We start from the raw sequence: 17,852 nt of genomic DNA, 5'->3' as shown, positions 1-17,852 counted from the left end.
TGTTTTGGCAGAATCTCATCTGCCATCATCAGGCTTCTGTATTGTATTCATATACGCCTTGGTTTTCCAGGTCAATTTTATCTTTGAGGTTTCTTAGGATGGCTGCTATTTTTCTGTCTGTTTTGAAGGCAGTCTTGATGTGATGCCTATGTAGTATCTTACTGATTTTGTCTGTGGTACCTCTTATGTAAGGCAGGACAGCTGTTCCATAGGTCTGTTCATCTTCTAGGTCTCCATTATGTCTCAGTGTGTTTTTGTGGATCAGGCCAGTGATTTAGTTTTTGTGGAAGCCGTTAGCTGTCAGTACTTTAGTCAGGGTACATAGTACGTTAGCTGTCAGTACTTTAGTCAGGGTACATATGTGTGTCTCGTCTGCCAGGCGTTTGGTTCTGGCAATTAGTGTTTTGGTCACAGAGTTTATCTGTGCTGGGTGGTGGTGGGATTGGGCATTGAGTTGGTGTGTGTTTTCTTCTGGTATATGGTGTGTCCTACTGTGCCATCTGTTTTTTTGTAGATTAGTACATCTAGGAATGGTAGTTGTTTGTTTGTTTGAATACAATACAGAAACCTGATGATGGCAGATGAGATTCTGCCGAAACGTTGCTACAACTTTAAAAGCACAACTACAATGACGCGAGAAAATACCCGAACAAAGCTGAATTCCATACATATAAATACCCGTGAAAACTTAAGAAAACATATATTTATATATGTATATGTATATGTATACGTATACGTATATGTATATGTATATGTATATAATTGTAGCCAGTTATAAAGCCACTAGAAGATGACCATAGAAAACTATAATGTTTTTTTTAAAATTGTATATAGCTATGTTACTGCTTATACCAGCACCAACTGCTTCAGTGTTAATGAATAGGCTTTTGCCACATTGAATTTGAACATGTAACTATGTAAAACTATTGTGTCAATTCCAATTTTGCATTTTGAACATCCAAAGAACTTACATGCAATGAAAATGAAAAAATGTAGAATAATTTTAAAAACCTGAATAATTGTAATCAAATACTGGTATTTTTTTTTTTACCAGACATGCACATGCATGCTAACAAAAGCTTAAATATAAAAGATAAAAACTTTTATCTTTGGAATGGGAATGGAATGGAAAAGAATAGAATAGAATCTTTAATGCAGTTAATAACCAATGCATTAAAAACACTTGGATAAAATAAAATAGACATTTATCAGCAGATAGGAAAACAAATTTGTCAATTAAACTGCTATGCATCTCATATATTATACTGCAGAAATTGGCCAAGTTATATCATTCTCTTCATTCAAATAGTTCAAAAGCCTATGTGTTATTTTACATAATTGTAAACTGCCCAGGTTAACTGCAAAATCAGGAGGCACTGAAAGTGAAATATTAAATTAATATTAAATCAGGATGACTCAATGTGGCAAGTAATAATTTAATCCTATCTTTGTAAGATATTTTAAATTCTATATTTCACAAGACACAGTTGAAACACAGCTTAAAAATATGACTTAGGTTAAAATTCTGAACCTGGGAGCAAATGTGAATAGATTTCATTCTGACTGAGCATTATATGTACAGCTATTAATCACAATACTCGCTGCATGTCTGGAAATCTGGAACTGAGTTTGTAAACTGTTCTTAAGTATGAAATAGATAACTTTTCTCCCAATGAGCATTTTAATCAAAATAGTTGTTATAATGATGTGGGTTGATTACTTCCATTTTCACATTAAACTGATGAATTATAAGTCAATATATTTAAGGGGCTTTACTTCTCTGAAAATATTTCATTATAAACTGACAGTTTTACATAGATGCCAATATCTAACAAAGTTGAAATAAAAAAAATTACCTTAATAACCAAATCAAATTTCTGATGAAAGTCCCTGTTTATCGGCTTTAGAAGGCTGAGTTTAGCAGTGGTAGCATTCATACTGAAATATTGGGAATAATCCTCCGGAGTCCCTAGAAAAAAAAACCACAAAAATCATTCTGGAAAACTACAACATCATTTAAATCATGTTCATATCATTTATCTACAAAGCAATCAAATTAATTCTGCTGTTTATTTTTTAAAAAAAGAATGAAATATGTTGGACAATTTGCATACAAGTAATAATGTACCTGGATCATATAATATAGGATGCCTAGTTACATACATACATACATACATACATACATACATACATACATACATATATATATATATATATATATATATATATATATATATATATATCAAAATATCTGATCATTAGCTTCTGTACTGAGCTGTAGAAAGCAGATTTAGAGAAAGTTAATTGAATAATAATAACTATGGATAGTGTCCCTCTAGAGCAGGGTGGATAGTGTCCGTCTAGAGCAGGGGTATCAAACTTAAGGCTTATGGGATGGATGCGACCCATGATGTGGTCAGATCCGGCCCACAGGCCCGTCGTGGTCTACCCAGTGCAAAGATGAAAGATCAGGCCAGCATGGCGTCGGGCCAGTCTACCCAATGCGAAGCGGAAACATGCCAGCAATTTGAGGAGTGGTGTCAATCTGGCCACGCCCACCTAGTTGGCCATGTCCACCCAGTCAGCCACACCCATCGAAACGCCTGAGGTAAACCACAGCTCTGATGCAGCCCTCAATGAAATTGAGTTTGACACACAGTTTGTCAAACTGGCGGCCTGCAGACTGGATGCATCATGTGCAGGCCATGCCCACCCCAGCTCTGCAAAGGCAAAAAAATATCATGATACATCATGATACATTATGTGACACATTCAAGTTTGACACATGTGTTCTAGAATTTCAAATCAGGAAACTTTCCCAATCTCACGTGGATATATTATATTGATCTTTTCATGGAAAAAAATTAAATGATTACTCATTCCACTCCACTAATTTATTCATCTACTAGCTACTTTTAATATGGTTATATAAATTTACATTTTATTGGTTTAGTCTCATAAGATGCCCTGGAAGGAGATCTCTTAAGACCAAGAATGGACAATTTCTAAGTGTTGAGAGGTTGCTGAACTTCTGATGTGACATTTATAGAGTTTTCCTGAAACTTTTTCCCTGTCAATCCTTCATAACCAAGGATGGCAACAGCATTTCCTATATCTGGAAGTTGGCACAACAATATAAAAGATTTTATTGGTCTGTGTGCATAACTTAAAAAAATAAAAATAAAGATAACAACTTTAAATACAAGCAAAGCTAAACATAATATCTATTTGCAATGTAACCACTTGCAATGTTCCTTTGGGAAACAAGTTTTGATTTTCTTACCCAGCACTGCTTTTCAATTGCACAGCCTATTTCTCCCAACAAAATAACACTTACTAGTGTTAACAATTATACCTCTTGCTGTGCTGACAATATGTGCATAGAGAGCATTCATGCACAAAGCAAATAAATGCTTCTTCCACTACATGGGCTTGTAAAGCTATTTTCATGGTTGCATTTTGAAACCGGGGTCCTAAATTCAACATGATAATTATTGCAACGCACCACTTTCTCTTCCCAGATTGAAAAATGATAAGCGGAGATGGTTGCAATAACATTGACAAACAACCATTTGACATTATACATAGTTCACAGGATGGCGTGTGAAATTATAACGCCGTGCTTGTTTTTAATTAATAAATAACACATATTCTCATTAATTAATTACAAGATTTACTAGCCACTCATTAACAATTTTGAAGGCCTTCTACACCCCATGCAGGTGGGCAAATAAATCCACATAAATCAAGATGTCCATATCAAACTGATAGTTAAACTAGCAATCTGTGAAAAAAATAACAGAGTTTGAAAAAAAAAAAAAACCTTATACATGCACATGGAATATTAAAAGAAGATTACAGATACTGCCATTCATTTGAGGGGGGGGGAGTAATGAGGAAAATCCTGAATGTGATTCTTTCTTATTACTTTTGACAACTGTTATTTTATAACCTTTATCTTGAGCACCATTACAACAACATCACAGCAACATCTTCACACCTGTGGATTAGCTGAATCCACATTGGACTGGAAGGAGGGGTTTCTAATGCCTAATTTCTAACTGTATTTACCCGAGGGGATTTAGAGTCTGCCTTGCTTTGCTTTGTTCCTTTTGAAATACTAAGAGAGTTCTTACTTTCTTGAGTGGGAAGGAGAGGCAGATCCTTACAACTTATTTAAAAAGGCAATAGAGTCACAGAAAGGTAAAAGAAGAACAGAGGCAAGAGAGACTAGAAAAGGCAACAAAACAGAGGCAAGAGAGACTTGCTCCTGGTGCTGCAAAAATTACAAAACTGTCACCCAGTATATGTTTCTGGGCAGGACTTTGGAGCTACAATATTCAGGGGTTTTCCAAGTAGCCCCTTACCATTCACATGTGAAAATATTTGAAGGCACACTTCTGAAAATGCTTTCAGCTCTTTGGATGATACAACATAGGTCAGGGTAGGTAAGCACTGAGGGATGGAGAGTTCATCCTGATTTTCTTCAGACATAGAAGAGGCCATCAGATGATATGATGACATCAGAGGAAGTGGCTGGGTTGAAGTTCTATAACTTACTTTTTAGGGAAGGAGAATTAAGGATAGGAATGGGAATGGAAAGTTCTTTTGAGGCTTTGCTGCCTTAACTGTGGAAATCTCAGGAGCAGGTCAAGTTGTCTTGATCTAGCAAAATATTGTAAAATAAGAAAAAAAGGACGGAGGTGAAAATATTAGCTAGGAGAAGTGGACTGGTTGCTAAAGAAAAGAAAAAGTAATTCTGTACATCTTATATATAAAGGTAAAGTTTCCTCTGTCAGTCATGTCTGAGTCAAGGGGGCGTCGCTCATCTCTGTTTCTTGGCTGAGGGAGCCAGCTTTCTCTGAAGACAATTTCTGTGATCATGTGGCCAGTATGTCTATATGCCAGAGGCTGGTAGAACACTGTTACCTTCCCACTTAATTGGCATCTACTTGCATTTGCATGATTTCAAAGGAAGTTTGGTACAGGAATTGGGCAAGTAACAGGAGGTCACCCTATGAGTTTGGGTCTTGAACCCGGGCTGTCAGCTCTCCATCTAAAGCTCGGTGCTTTTAACTGCTGACCAGTGGTGGGAGTCAATTTTTTTTTACTACCGGTTCTGTGGCCGTGGCTTGGTGGGCTTGGCAGGGGAAGGATACTGTAAAATCCCCATTCCCTCCCCACCCCACTAACCTGCTTTCCAGCTCCGTTCTCCTGTGCAGGGCAACAAAAGAGGACCCAGCCAATCAGCTGGGACTCAGGAGGCAGAGAATAGATAGGGATGGGGCCAGTCAGAGGTGGTATTTGCCGATTCTCCAAACTACTCAAAATTTCCGCTACTGATTCTCCAGAAGTGGTCAGAACCTGCTGAATACCACATCTGCTGCTGAGCCATCGTGCCCCCTGCACCCTATATATAGCCTTTTTTAAATTCTATTTTTGTTTACATTAAAAATCTATTATACGGTATAAAATAGTTACATGGATTCAATGATATCGTGAAGCATTGATTGAGGACTGGGCATATTTCATCTGAAATTTAATGGTATTGGAATTGGTGAAGCCATAAGAACAAATCAGTTTAAGTTGTTTTTCTTTTGATTAAAAAAAAAATCTTTTTTGTATCTTTTGTTATTTATCTAACAAACAACAACTATTTCAATTTAAATGAACATCATGGCACATTTAATTTATACATTTTGATTGTTATTGGTTCATAAATGACCAAGCTCTACTTTATAGTCACATTATAGTAAAAGCCTATCATTTAGAGATGCAGTTTATTTTATATCTTTAAATTTATATGTCAAATTGTTTTTTGCCATCCTCCATCACAGGAGGTGATAGGTGGTCAAAACTCATGGCCCATGGGCTGGATGCACCATGCGCTGGCCACGCCCATGCCTGGTTTAGCAAAGGGAAAAAAAGTTGTGATACATCATGTGATACATGATGATGCAAGTTTGATACCCCTGCTCTATCATAAGCTAACTTTGAACAATAGCCAAAGTCCTTGATTAGAAGCTGCTGATTTTTACCACCTTTAAGGTCAAATTATGTCATTCTAGGCATAGTCTTCTGAAGAAAATGAGCTTTAGGATGCTGCCTGCAAGGGGCATGGAGGAGTGTGAGACTCTTGGCTGAACAGCGGATTGGTTCATTAATAATGCTCTTTTTGGTATCCCATTTAAAGAGCCCCTGTTTGATCACTGAAATTGAATATCAATGCCTCAGTATAGAATCAATAGTTCCATGACTTAAGGCAGAGTACTCCAACCTTTCGGGGTTGGTGGCCCAGAGGAGGGACAGGTGCCTTTACACAGGGAGGCATGTGCACGAGCAGGGCCACGAGCGTGCACATGAACAGTGCCAAGAGTGCACATGAGAGATGCAAACAGGGTTGGAAACATACATCTGATGCAAACAGGGCCGTGTGTGTGTACGCAATGCTCATGACAATGCTAGCACCCATGAAACACTTGCGGCAATGCTAGCATGAATGGAGTGTGTGGGCATGCACTGGCCAGCCACTCATGTGGCTCAGTGGCCAATAGGCTATGGCCTGGTAGTGGGCCATAGTCCACAGGTTGGGGATCCTTGACTTAAGGTATTAGTCTTCCCAAGCAATGATCTCACCTGAGCCTATTTCATCAATGTAAGATTAAAATCTATCTAAGCTTCCCACTCTGACACATCCCAGACTTATTGGGGCTATTTCCTGGAGTCACAGGGAAGAAAGTTACTCTGGAAATCAGAGGGAAGAAAGAACTAATGTAGGAATGGATTTGCTTTCATCTTACATAGACTCAGTCCCAGAGTAATAAATGGCACTCCTCCATAAACCTGTCTTCCCAAGAAATATATTTAAGCTTCAGCTGATAGACAAAAAGGAAATTCTAACCTCTCCACCTCCAGGAGAGATAAACAAGGATTCTGAAATTCTGAAAGAGCTATATATGGATATTTGAAGGGGCGAAAAATCAGTAAACATTATTATTTGAAACATTTCCAAAAATCATTCTGTAAAAAAATGACACAAGATGAAAAAGGATGGGCAAGTTAAGAGCATATCAAAATAGTCATATGAGGTATCAGAAAGTAGCAACTGATACTGAGAGAAAGATTAAACTGCATGCTTTTTATGTAGAACATTGCAGACTCTACCAGTGGAGTTATAGGTTGCACGATCAGGGAACAAAGACTGGGTCCTTCATTACAGTAGATAATAAGGAGCTATTTAGGTAATAAGACAGTTCATATGTTCATTTTCATCTTTCAAGTGAATTGTGATAGTGGTGAAAACATCAGTCTAGACACCAGGAAATGGTGAATTAAAGCAGTGGCTCCCAACCTTTTGGGCAATAGGGACTGGTTCCACAGAGAGAATTTTTCTGTGGACCAGAGGGGATATGGTTTTGGGTACTATCTGCATCCCGTGGATGGGGCTTCACTTGTTTGAGGGGCCTGGTTTCTGGCATGCTGTGGCCCTGTGCTAGTCCACGGACCGGGGGTTGGAGGTTGAGAAGCCCTGAATTAAACTCCTGTCTTAGGCATGAAAGCTAATTGGGTGACTATGGGCCAGTCACTGTCTCTCAGCCTGATCCAACTCACAGGGTTATTATTGTGGGGAAAATAGAAGGAAGGAATATTAAGCATGTCAGCTTTGGAAACCATATTAGTACCAGATGCTTCCACACTGCCATATTCTTGAGCCTGGGAAAATGGGAGGGGGGAATTTCTTGGAGTGTATGTGGTTAGACATACTAGCATTCTTCTTCTAAGTCAAGGTCATGTTATTTCTGCACCTGGCTGAGGGGACGTCTCAAGTTGGGACAGATGGTGATTGGCCCATGTGATGCCATGAGGGGTGCAGGGGGATGGATTTGTAATTTTTTACTTATTGCAAGGAAACCCGGAACTTTCAGATTTCCCAGATGTGCCAGTTTACTAACTCTAATAAAAGGAACCTTGGAGAGGGGATGTCTGTCTTGGAGTTATTTGTTGGAGTGCAGGTTTTACGGAATGCTGACATAGCATATTTTTCATCTTGAATTATTCATTAAAATAATAATTATGGGATATAAATACATGAAATACTTTCAAATATTGTTCCTCTTTATTGTAATGTTTGGTATTTTCTATAGTATGTATCTTCCCTCCTCACGCTCGGTTTTTACTAAACATTGAAACAAACTTTTTAAAAACTTTCACTTGTTTTACTTTAAACTAAAGCCCCTGGGTAGCACTTCTATATAGCGATTCCATGTAGCTGTGATGATTGAACATAGGTGCCATTTGGAGCCATGGTTCTTGTCACAATAGCTACATCTTACCAGATTTATTTTCCTTCACACGTTGCTCTCAAATGGAAGGTTCTATGACTGCTGAATTAACCATATGTTAAATGAAATGTGAACACAGATGTTTCACAAAGTAAACCAACTTATAATTAGTTCATCAAATGGGCTGAGAAGTCTGAAACGTCCCTGCTCTATAAATCCAGCTGTAACATAATCTATTCTTCTCTACTTTACTATCTGTTACTCTTACCAAAACATGATAATTTTTGTAGAAACCAATGATAGCTGAGCAGCAAGAGGATTAATAGAAGAAAATGGATGTAGATTCTGAAGGTGTTTAAAACAGAAACAGAAATACATTTCACAGGTCAACTGGATGTTCAGGCAAAATAATACAATTTGCAAAATTGCATCTGAATTACCTAGGTGTATAATTATATGGATTGTTCAGTGGTTAAAGAAGGGTTGTGTTCTTCTATAAACTTTAGGATGGAGGGACAGATTAAACCTTCTTTTAGAAATCTATGTTAGAAACCAATTTAACTGAAATCTTCTTCTATCTGGTGATGCCACTTCAGCAGATAAAATATGAAAAGAAGCTGGGGCTTCTATCTGTTGATGTTACACCTTGGAAAGCTTAAAATGAGCAACGCATCATCAAAGTGGTTGAAATAGATTTTTATTTTTCTAAATATTTTCTAAATATTAGACCTGGGTGCTGGATCTGAGCATAGGGCAGCAAAGGGGTTGTGGATAGTGCTTGGCATCATATTTCTTATTTCCTCAATTATTGGGGGCATGAAATCTGATGGTTCAGGATACCCTATTCCATACTGGCAAGGAAATTATCTCTATTTTTATTTTTTTAATTATTTTGTCAAATATTTATTAGATATCAGGTATAAGTATAAACATGGCTATAAATACATGAAATGGATACAAATAGGAAAAAAAGAAACAATAGGACAGGGGCGGTAAGCACGTTTTGGTGCTCTTATGCAAGCCCCCTACAAACCTCTTAGGAAAGGGGTGAGGTCAATGGTAGACAGTCTAATGTTGAAGATTTTGGGGTTGGGGAAGAAAGCACAAAGTCAAGTAGAGTATTCCAGACATTGACTACTCTGTTGCTGAAGTCATATTTCCTGCAATCAAGTTTGGTGCAGTTTATCTTTAGTTTGTATCTATTTTGTACTCTTGTATTGTTTTGGTTGAAGCTGAAGTATTCATTGATAGGTAGGACATTGCAATTTATTGCAATTTACTATACTTAGATCGAACCGAAGGCGGCGTACTTCTAGGTTGTCTAGGTCTATAATTTCAAGTCTGGTGGCATAAGGTATTCTACTACGATTAGAGGATTGGAGGACTCTTCTTGTAAAATATTTCTGGACTTTCTCAATTGTATTAATATCAGATATGTAATGTGGGTTCCAGACTGATGAGCTGTATTCAAGTATTGGTCTAGCAAATGTTTTATATGCTCTAGTTAGTAGAGTGATATTACCAGAGAAAAAGCTACTCAGGATTAGCAACTCTTAATGCCTTTTTGGTTATGTAGTTACAGTGGGCTCTGGCACTTAGATCATTGAGATGAGTACTCCAAGGTCCTTGACAAAGTGTTTGTCATCAAGGTCTTGACTATTCAGCTTGTTTTTTATTTTTTTATTTTTTATTTTTTGCAATATGTAAGATAGAGCATTTATTTGTTGAGATTTGAAGTTGCCATTTGTTTGACCATTCTGACACATAGTCGAGTTCTTTTTGAAGGGTAGCAGCATTGTCAGTGCTGTTGAATAGCTTAATCTTATGATTAAAAAGCAGACCATGTTGCAGCAATTTTAAGAGTTCATAAAAGCATTACAACATAGGTTTTTGTGGATCATTGTTTGGTTCACTGAAGACAAGAAATATTCCTCTTTCCTGATAAATTACATCGTGATTCACAGAAGTATTGTGGCGTAACAAATATGTTTTATAAAATTTCATAAGGTTCTTTGTAGCTTTAAAATATATATGTAGCACTCAGAGAATAAAGAAAGTATAATGTGGAGATGTTATTTATTTTATTTTGTCCTTGGGTTGAGGAACTTTGGATTTATGTTATGAAATCTCTGATATAATATTTGTAATGGCATTCCACAAGATCTGTTGAAATCCTGTTTCATCTTCTATTTAGATAGGACCAAATACTTAATTCTGATTGCTTGCAGCAAGCTACTTTGTTATATTTTGTTACAACTTTATTGGATATCTTCTGCCTGTATTGCATATTGGAATTGGTTGTGCAATTGTTGCAAAGCACCCCCCATTCCTTCTACTTTTTCCATAATAAGACAGTTCAGACTAAGATACGGCATCATTGAATGACCCAGCTTAAATTCAAATAGAAACTAAGTCCTTATTAAGTTATTGGAGATTTGATCAACTCAAGTCCTGATTAAAGGAAAAGATGGATTATATCTTACATATTGAGTAATGAAAACAGGAATCCATTTTATTCCATTTAGTGGTTTATTATTTAAATTTAATCCAGTGCTTCTTTGGTAAAAGAAGCATGTATCATAGCAACTTCTAATTTAAAACAGTGTTCCTAGTTTATTTCTTTAATTGTTAAATCCTGGAAAGCATAATAAGTGCAAGCCTTGAAATATCTACCCTTTAGCTGGATCTTGGTGGTGCCAGTCTTGAGCATTATTTTGAATTAAGCAGCTAATTTTGAACAAGTGCCACTGTTGATTATCTAAGAATTGCTAATTGCAGTGATTACTTACAATGGAATTGTAACACAATGAGAAACAAATGTAAGACAAATATGTGCTTGGCTGTCCAAGAAATTGAGAAGAGATTGCCACTAAATGCAACATGTAACTGGGGAGATATTTAACCACACAATAGGAATTAAAAGTAACTGTCTCCTATCACCCAATACTATTAGTATCTACAGCCCAGAACTCAGATTGCTAAAGGTTCTCCAAGTTTTTTCATCACTTTGAGTCTTCTTCATTTAACTGGAGATGTCATCAGTAATCCTGGAATCTTTTGCAATAGCTTGTTGTGTTATGATAACCTAAGATAACCTACTTTATTCAGAAGAAAAGTGGCAACTGAACATTGAATGTAAGTTCTGATAATTAGAAGACAAGACAGTATGAGTCTTTCACACAAAAATATCACTTTGTTTTCATGCATACTGCCACTGATATCTCAGTGTGAAAATACACTGGTTTATTGCTGTCCATATGTTTTATCTGTTAAATCTATGATTTTTCTTTTACTAGTACAACACAACAGAATCAATGACACAATATATCATTAAACAATTGATTGGATTTTTCAATCTACCTCCTTTATTATAAACAAAGGAAGGGAGGGGTTAAATCTCCATAATTCATAATAAACAAGACACTCCGGAACCATGCAAAATATATATTTGCAATACTACCCAATATTACCCAATATACAACAGACTCAGTATAAATCCATCATTTGTTTTCTACTCCCCACATAATCTTTGCCTGCCTCCTCCTATTGCAGTCTTTGTGAGAGACAGTGAAATTATCAAATACTAACCAACTAAGATGGAATAGAGTATTCCTGGGCGATCAGAAGCAGGCTGGATGTTGCGATCCTGATCTATAGCTTGTATTGGTGGTGTAACATTGATTGGGTTTACCCGTGCCTGGAATGAAAATTAGATGTGTTACAGTGGTATTTTCTCACACAGAGGATTTTATTTAATAGTAAGCCATGATGCTGAATACATTGAAAGGTAGCAATTATAAATGCAAGTAGTATAGTTGTATAAATATAACAGTTTGAAGAACTGAATATTAATTAACATATTAGTTAAAATGCAATTCCAGGACTGGTCCAGATGTATTAAACTATCTAGATTCTCCACATATCCTTACGTTCATAATAGAAGGTATTTCCATCATAATGTTATGAGTTTTTCTAAACACTAAAAAGGTTTAAGGCAGTGGTGGGATTCAAATTTTTTACTACCGGTTCTGTGGATGTGGCATTGCTTGGTGGGCATGGCTCGGTGGGCATGGCAGGGGAAGGATACTGCAAAATCTCCATTCTCTCCCCACCCCACTAACCTGCTTTCCAGCTCCGTTCTCCTGTGCAGGGCAACAAAAGAAAACCCAGCCGATCAGCTGGGACTTGAGAGGCAGAGAATAGATAGGGCGGGGCCAGTCAGAGGTCTCAAAATTTCCGCTACCGGTTCTCTGAACTACTCAAAATTTCCACTACCAGTTCTCCAGAACTGGTCAAAACCTGTTGAATACCACCTCTGGTTTAAGGGCATTATTTAGGTACAGTGTATTTCTTCTGGGAAGGAGATAGAACTTAATTATAAGCTAAATGCTGGAAAACAATTGCTCAAGTATTATAGAAAACAGATTTCATGGTATTTGTTTAAATTATTCTCTCCCTCCCACCACCAAATTAAATGAGATAATATAGTTTCAACTCAGTTATATATTTTACTGGTCAATAAAGACATCAGGAACTGCACATGCATTCAAAGCCACCCTAATCCTAACATCTATGCAAAGACAATTCTTCGAACAATCAAAAGGTTAAGATCATTAATAGAAAGATAGACTTTCTTTTAGCTATGCAACTGACTGATTGGTACAGTGACCTTATTTTCTTGGAAAAATAAAGGATAATCCTGAAAAAGATCAAATCTGAAAGAGGTTCATAAGGGTTAAAAAAAAATGTGTAACTGCTTTACAAAGAAAAGTTCAAAAGCAAAGTCAAGGAAAACTCTACAAGAACATCTATTCTAATAAAAATATCTAAAAACCGTAAAAAGCTAAGAAGCAAGTAATAGAAAGGATTTCTGCAATCAGACTGTGCATTAAGTGATACCATCTGTATGGCAAAAGTTAAATGGCCAAAATAAAGGACAAAAGTGCTTTTTTGCAAAATGAATAAATCTAAATGACAGCTTTCTAAAAGAAAGGACTGTCCTTTATAATAAAGGACATTATGTGCACAGTATACAGTGGGAAAGAACCACTTGGCAATGCAATGATCTCTGGAATCATTAAAGTAGCCATAGCTTGCTTGGCCTCTTTATACATTATTGCTGGCAATCTTGAACATGTATATGAGAACAGCTATTATGCTTCACTGTTTTCCTAATGGATAATTCAAAGAAAGGTGCTTTTATGTATGTGTTCACTGTGAAACTCTTCTTGCTAAGATTGGTATTACCTACTGTAGTTTTTTATATATGGAACATAGGAAACTTTAAAAAAATATATACAAGCCTTAAATCCAAAAGTAATTTAACTCTGATCCCAGTGTTGTAATAGATGTGATTTGATTTGATATAAGCTGCAATCAAAATACTGCTGTACAGGAAGAAATATTCTCAAGGAAAAAAATCAAACCAGAAGAAAATGAGCTTTATCTGCACCCCACCCCCGCCCCCAAAAAAAACACACATATTGCTGTATTTCAAAGTATGTATGCAAAATGAGCTATAAATTTTAAAAAAAAATAAGTAGAGAAAAACAAGCAATTATCCATAGCAGGCTTCTCTTCAATTTGGCATTATATACTTGTCACAGAATGTGACAGAAAGATAAACTGTGAAATGTTTATTTAGAGGTACTAAAATTGGAATGTGTATGCTATAATTTTAAACTTCTGTCACAACAACATTATCTTATTAGGGATTTTTTTTAAAGTTAATGATGTGTCTTGAGATATGTATTCAGCAAAATTCTAACACAGTGTAGCCAGAGAAGATTAAAATCAATATTACTGATAGATTTTTTTCATTATCTATTTTTAGAGAATATGCTGACCCCAAAACCCAACTTATTACTTAAAAAAGCAGTTTGTGTGTGAAGTAAACTATTTTATCTGAATAGTTTAAATAAACATAAAAATAAAGGGTGGAGGAATTCACAGAATTTTGTGCACAACCACCATTGCTCCACATTTTCCTCTGATTTACAAATAAATTGCATTTGATTTTTTTTTCTTTGTTAAAAGAGTTGGTTTGTTTAACTGTTGATTGATGCCAAAAAAGAATATTTTTTTTGCATATTGATTGGTAAAATTAATGATGCAGATAATATGAAAAGAATCTGAACATTACCTTTCGGGGAAAAAAGACATTAAAAAAACCCCAACAATTCCACTCTGTCATTGTAATGCATCCAGTTAAATAATTAGAACTTTGTACAACTCTCTGCATCTTATAGATTCCCCTGAAATTGTTCAATAAATGACAATATGCTACAAATAATAAGACCATGAAACAGCTAATGCTCATTTATCACTTTTTCCTCCTGATATGCAAGTCTAGTTTTCTCAGCACACATAAATAAATATCCAAATATAGCATGGGTATACATGTCAACACAGAGAAGGATTGAGATTCAGCTCTTGAAAAAAAGCATTTCAGACCCAAGTAGTTTCATTAGTTAAGGAACTAAAGGACAAATTTACATAATAAGAATCCTTTGACTGAAAAGAAAGAACATCTCCCTCAAGTTGACCTTGACAGGTTCATGCAGTTTTCTGGGCAATACTATGGAGGTGGATTCTTATAGCCTTAGATTATTACTGTATACCAAAGGTATCAAACTCAAGGCCCATGGAGTGCTTAGATCTGGCCAGAGCGGCTGCCCTGGAAACAGCGAAGGACTGACCTGCTGAGCCTCTGCCAGTGAAAAATGGAGCTCAGAAGGGATGTTTTTGTTCATGACAGCCTCTTGCAGCCCTCTGCCAGCGAAAATGGAGGTTGAGGAAGCTGTGCACAGCCTCCCCAAGTTCCATTTTCACTGGCAAAGGGCTGCAGGAGACTGTCACGGCCAAAAACAGAGCCTCGATGAGTGATCTTGAGCTGGCCACCTTCACCCTGGCCACGCCCACTACTTCAATGAAATCAAGTTTGACACCCCTGCTGTAGATCCTGTAGGTCAACACATTCCCAAATGGAAAACATCAACCTTTGAGTTTCCTCTGTGTTGCAGGTGCTAACTCATTTTTTAAACTTTGAACACGTTAAAGTAGCTGAAAACGTGTATTATCTAATTCAGAAAGAAGAACAGATGGAAAGATGATTATTAATATTAAACAGGTGGTTAGTGGGCACTTACCTAGTACTGTCATGGATACAATGACTACTTTATATGCCCATAGTACATTTGATCCACAGCCAGTATCCCAACTTAAATTTTTGAGAAGCAGTGTACTTTATATACTATAAAAAGATATAGAATAATCTTATCACTCAACATTGCTATTATTTATGAATCAGTCCCAGATTACACTTTTGTTTGTTCTGGGGTGATCAGCAGGTGATTGGACCTCAAACAGGAAACTTACAGAGTCTGTTACTTCAGCAACAGTACAGCTCTAATTAAGTATTAACACGGACATAGAGACAACTGAGTAGTTCTTAGGGCTAATTGACACTGCCACTGTCTCTGCTCTCCCTCCCTACTCAGAACTTGGAGAAAAGCATGTCAGCATGCCCTCACAGCAAGACCTTAATATCAATTGGAAAAGAGCTTTCTGAGTGGTTGTTTTTACAGCTCTACTGTGAGACCCCAAAAAGGGGTGGGCAATTAATTTTCTCAAGAGTTCACATGAGAAACTAGGACTGTTGGGGATGACTCCCCTTTCCTACCACTGCTGCCACTGTATCCCCTACCATCTACAATGCTGACACTGCAGGCCAGATAAGAACCACCCATGGGCCAGATGTGGTCTGCAGAATGTATTTATTTAATTTAGCATATGACAAATACATGGACTTATAGTAGTTCAAATGTTACTGTCCAGTCCACCCAGCCATTCAAGGACAATGTGGTCTATGTTGAAACAAAATCAGACATTGGGCTAGTGTAAGTTCTTGATGGACATTCAAGCACAATGTGATGGATATTTTGTCGAGGAGCATCACAGTCCCACCAAGAGGTAGAGACAAGACCCCCACTTAAACAAAACGTAAAATGCCCAGGTCTATCCCAGTGGTGGCATTCATTTTTTTTTTACTACCTGTTCTGTGGGTGTGGCTTGGTGGCCGTGGCAGGGGAAGGATACTGTAAAATCTCCATTCCCACCCCACTCCTCGGGGAAGGTTACTGCAAGATCCCCATTCCCTCCCCATCCCACTGACCTGCTTTCCATTTCCGTTCTCCTGTGCAGGGCAACAAAAGAGGACCCAGCCAATCAGCTGGGACTCAGGAGGCAGAGAATAGATGGGGGTGGGGCTAGTCAGAGGTGGTATTTACTGGTTCTCCGAACTACTCAAAATTTCCGCTACCAGTTCTCCAGAACTGGCTAGAACCTGCTGAATATCACCTCTGGTCTATCCTATAAGAATAGCTGCTGGTAATCTTTCCTGAAATTCCAGTCCTGCCAATTGTGGGAAAGGCCACTTATCAATTGCCATACAGAATGTCTATTAGAACAGCAATATCACTTGGATATTGTTTCATAATGCTTTAGAGCACAAATCATGGTTGGAAGCATATATTACCCTTATTTATAAAGAACAATCAGACCCCCCCAAAATTCAAAACTATAGACCAATATCACTTTAAAATGTAGATTATAAAATAATGGCTACAATATTGGTGGAAAGATTAAAGAGAGTATTAAGTAGAATTATCCACACTGATCAGAATGGCTTCCTCCCCCATAGGCAAATAAAAACAAATACAAGAACCATTATGGATATATTAGAATATTATGAAGTATACTCAACCAAGGCAATGGCATTGATATTTTTAGACGCCCAGAAGGCTTTTGACAACCTGAATTGGAACTTCCTTATTAAACAACTGATAGGCATGAAATTTGGTGAAAATTTTATAGGATTTATTAAGACAATTTATAACATGCAAACCGCAAAAATAATAATAAATGGGGAAAATACAGATACCATAAAGATAAATAAGTGAGTAAGACAAGGCTGCCCCCTAGCCCCTCTACTGTATATATTGGCAGAAGAGACTCTCTTAGTACAAATTAGGCAAAATCAAGAGATTAGAGGACTAAAAATTAAAAAAGAGGAATATAAACTCCAGGCATTCACCAATGATATGTCATTTATATTAGAAGAACCCTTAGAAACAAGCCCTATACTACTAAGAGAAATAGAAGAATATGGAAAGGTGGCAGGGTTAAAAATTAACAAAGAAAAAACAAAAGTGTTAACAAAAAACTGTATAAAGGAGCAGAAGGAAGAACTAGCAAATAAATTAGATATGCAGGTGGTAAATAAAGTAAAATACTTAGGGATCTGGTTGACTGCCAGATGTTCATTGATTAAAAAAGATAACTATGATAAGTTAATAAGGCAAATAGTTAAAGATTTAGATAATTGGGCCAAATTGCAGTTTTCGCTATTGGGACGTATTTCGATAGTAAAAATGAATATTTTGCTAAAACTGTTGTTCCTGTTTCAGACAGTGCCAGTCAAGTTGGAAAAGAATTTTTTTTGTAGAATTAAACAAATGTATATCTAAATTTATATGGCAGAGGAAAAAACCCAGAGTGAAATATAAATCA

At 36.8% G+C, this 17,852-nt stretch overlaps 1 protein-coding gene across 11 annotated transcripts in view; it reads right to left on the bottom strand.

The window, feature by feature from the left end:
* The window catches only part of PCDH15 (protocadherin related 15), a 755,413-nt gene that overhangs the window by 245,940 nt on the left and 491,621 nt on the right, over positions 1–17,852 (bottom strand). For all 11 annotated transcript variants that reach the window (XM_087964118.1, XM_087964124.1, XM_087964126.1 and 8 more), the window contains 2 exons: positions 11,871–11,979; positions 1,857–1,969 (listed from right to left, as the gene is read on the bottom strand). In XM_087964118.1, coding sequence (XP_087820244.1) covers positions 1,857–1,969; positions 11,871–11,979 — 222 coding nt within the window. The remainder of the gene's footprint in view (positions 1–1,856; positions 1,970–11,870; positions 11,980–17,852) is intronic.

The sequence above is a fragment of the Notechis scutatus genome, chromosome 4 (genome assembly GCF_049901735.1).
Source record: "Notechis scutatus isolate UNSWTSFEM ecotype Mainland chromosome 4, rNotScu1.2, whole genome shotgun sequence".
NCBI lineage: Eukaryota > Metazoa > Chordata > Lepidosauria > Squamata > Elapidae > Notechis > Notechis scutatus.
Note: the sequence above shows the minus strand (reverse complement) of the source record. Positions and strands in the feature narration are given on the sequence as shown.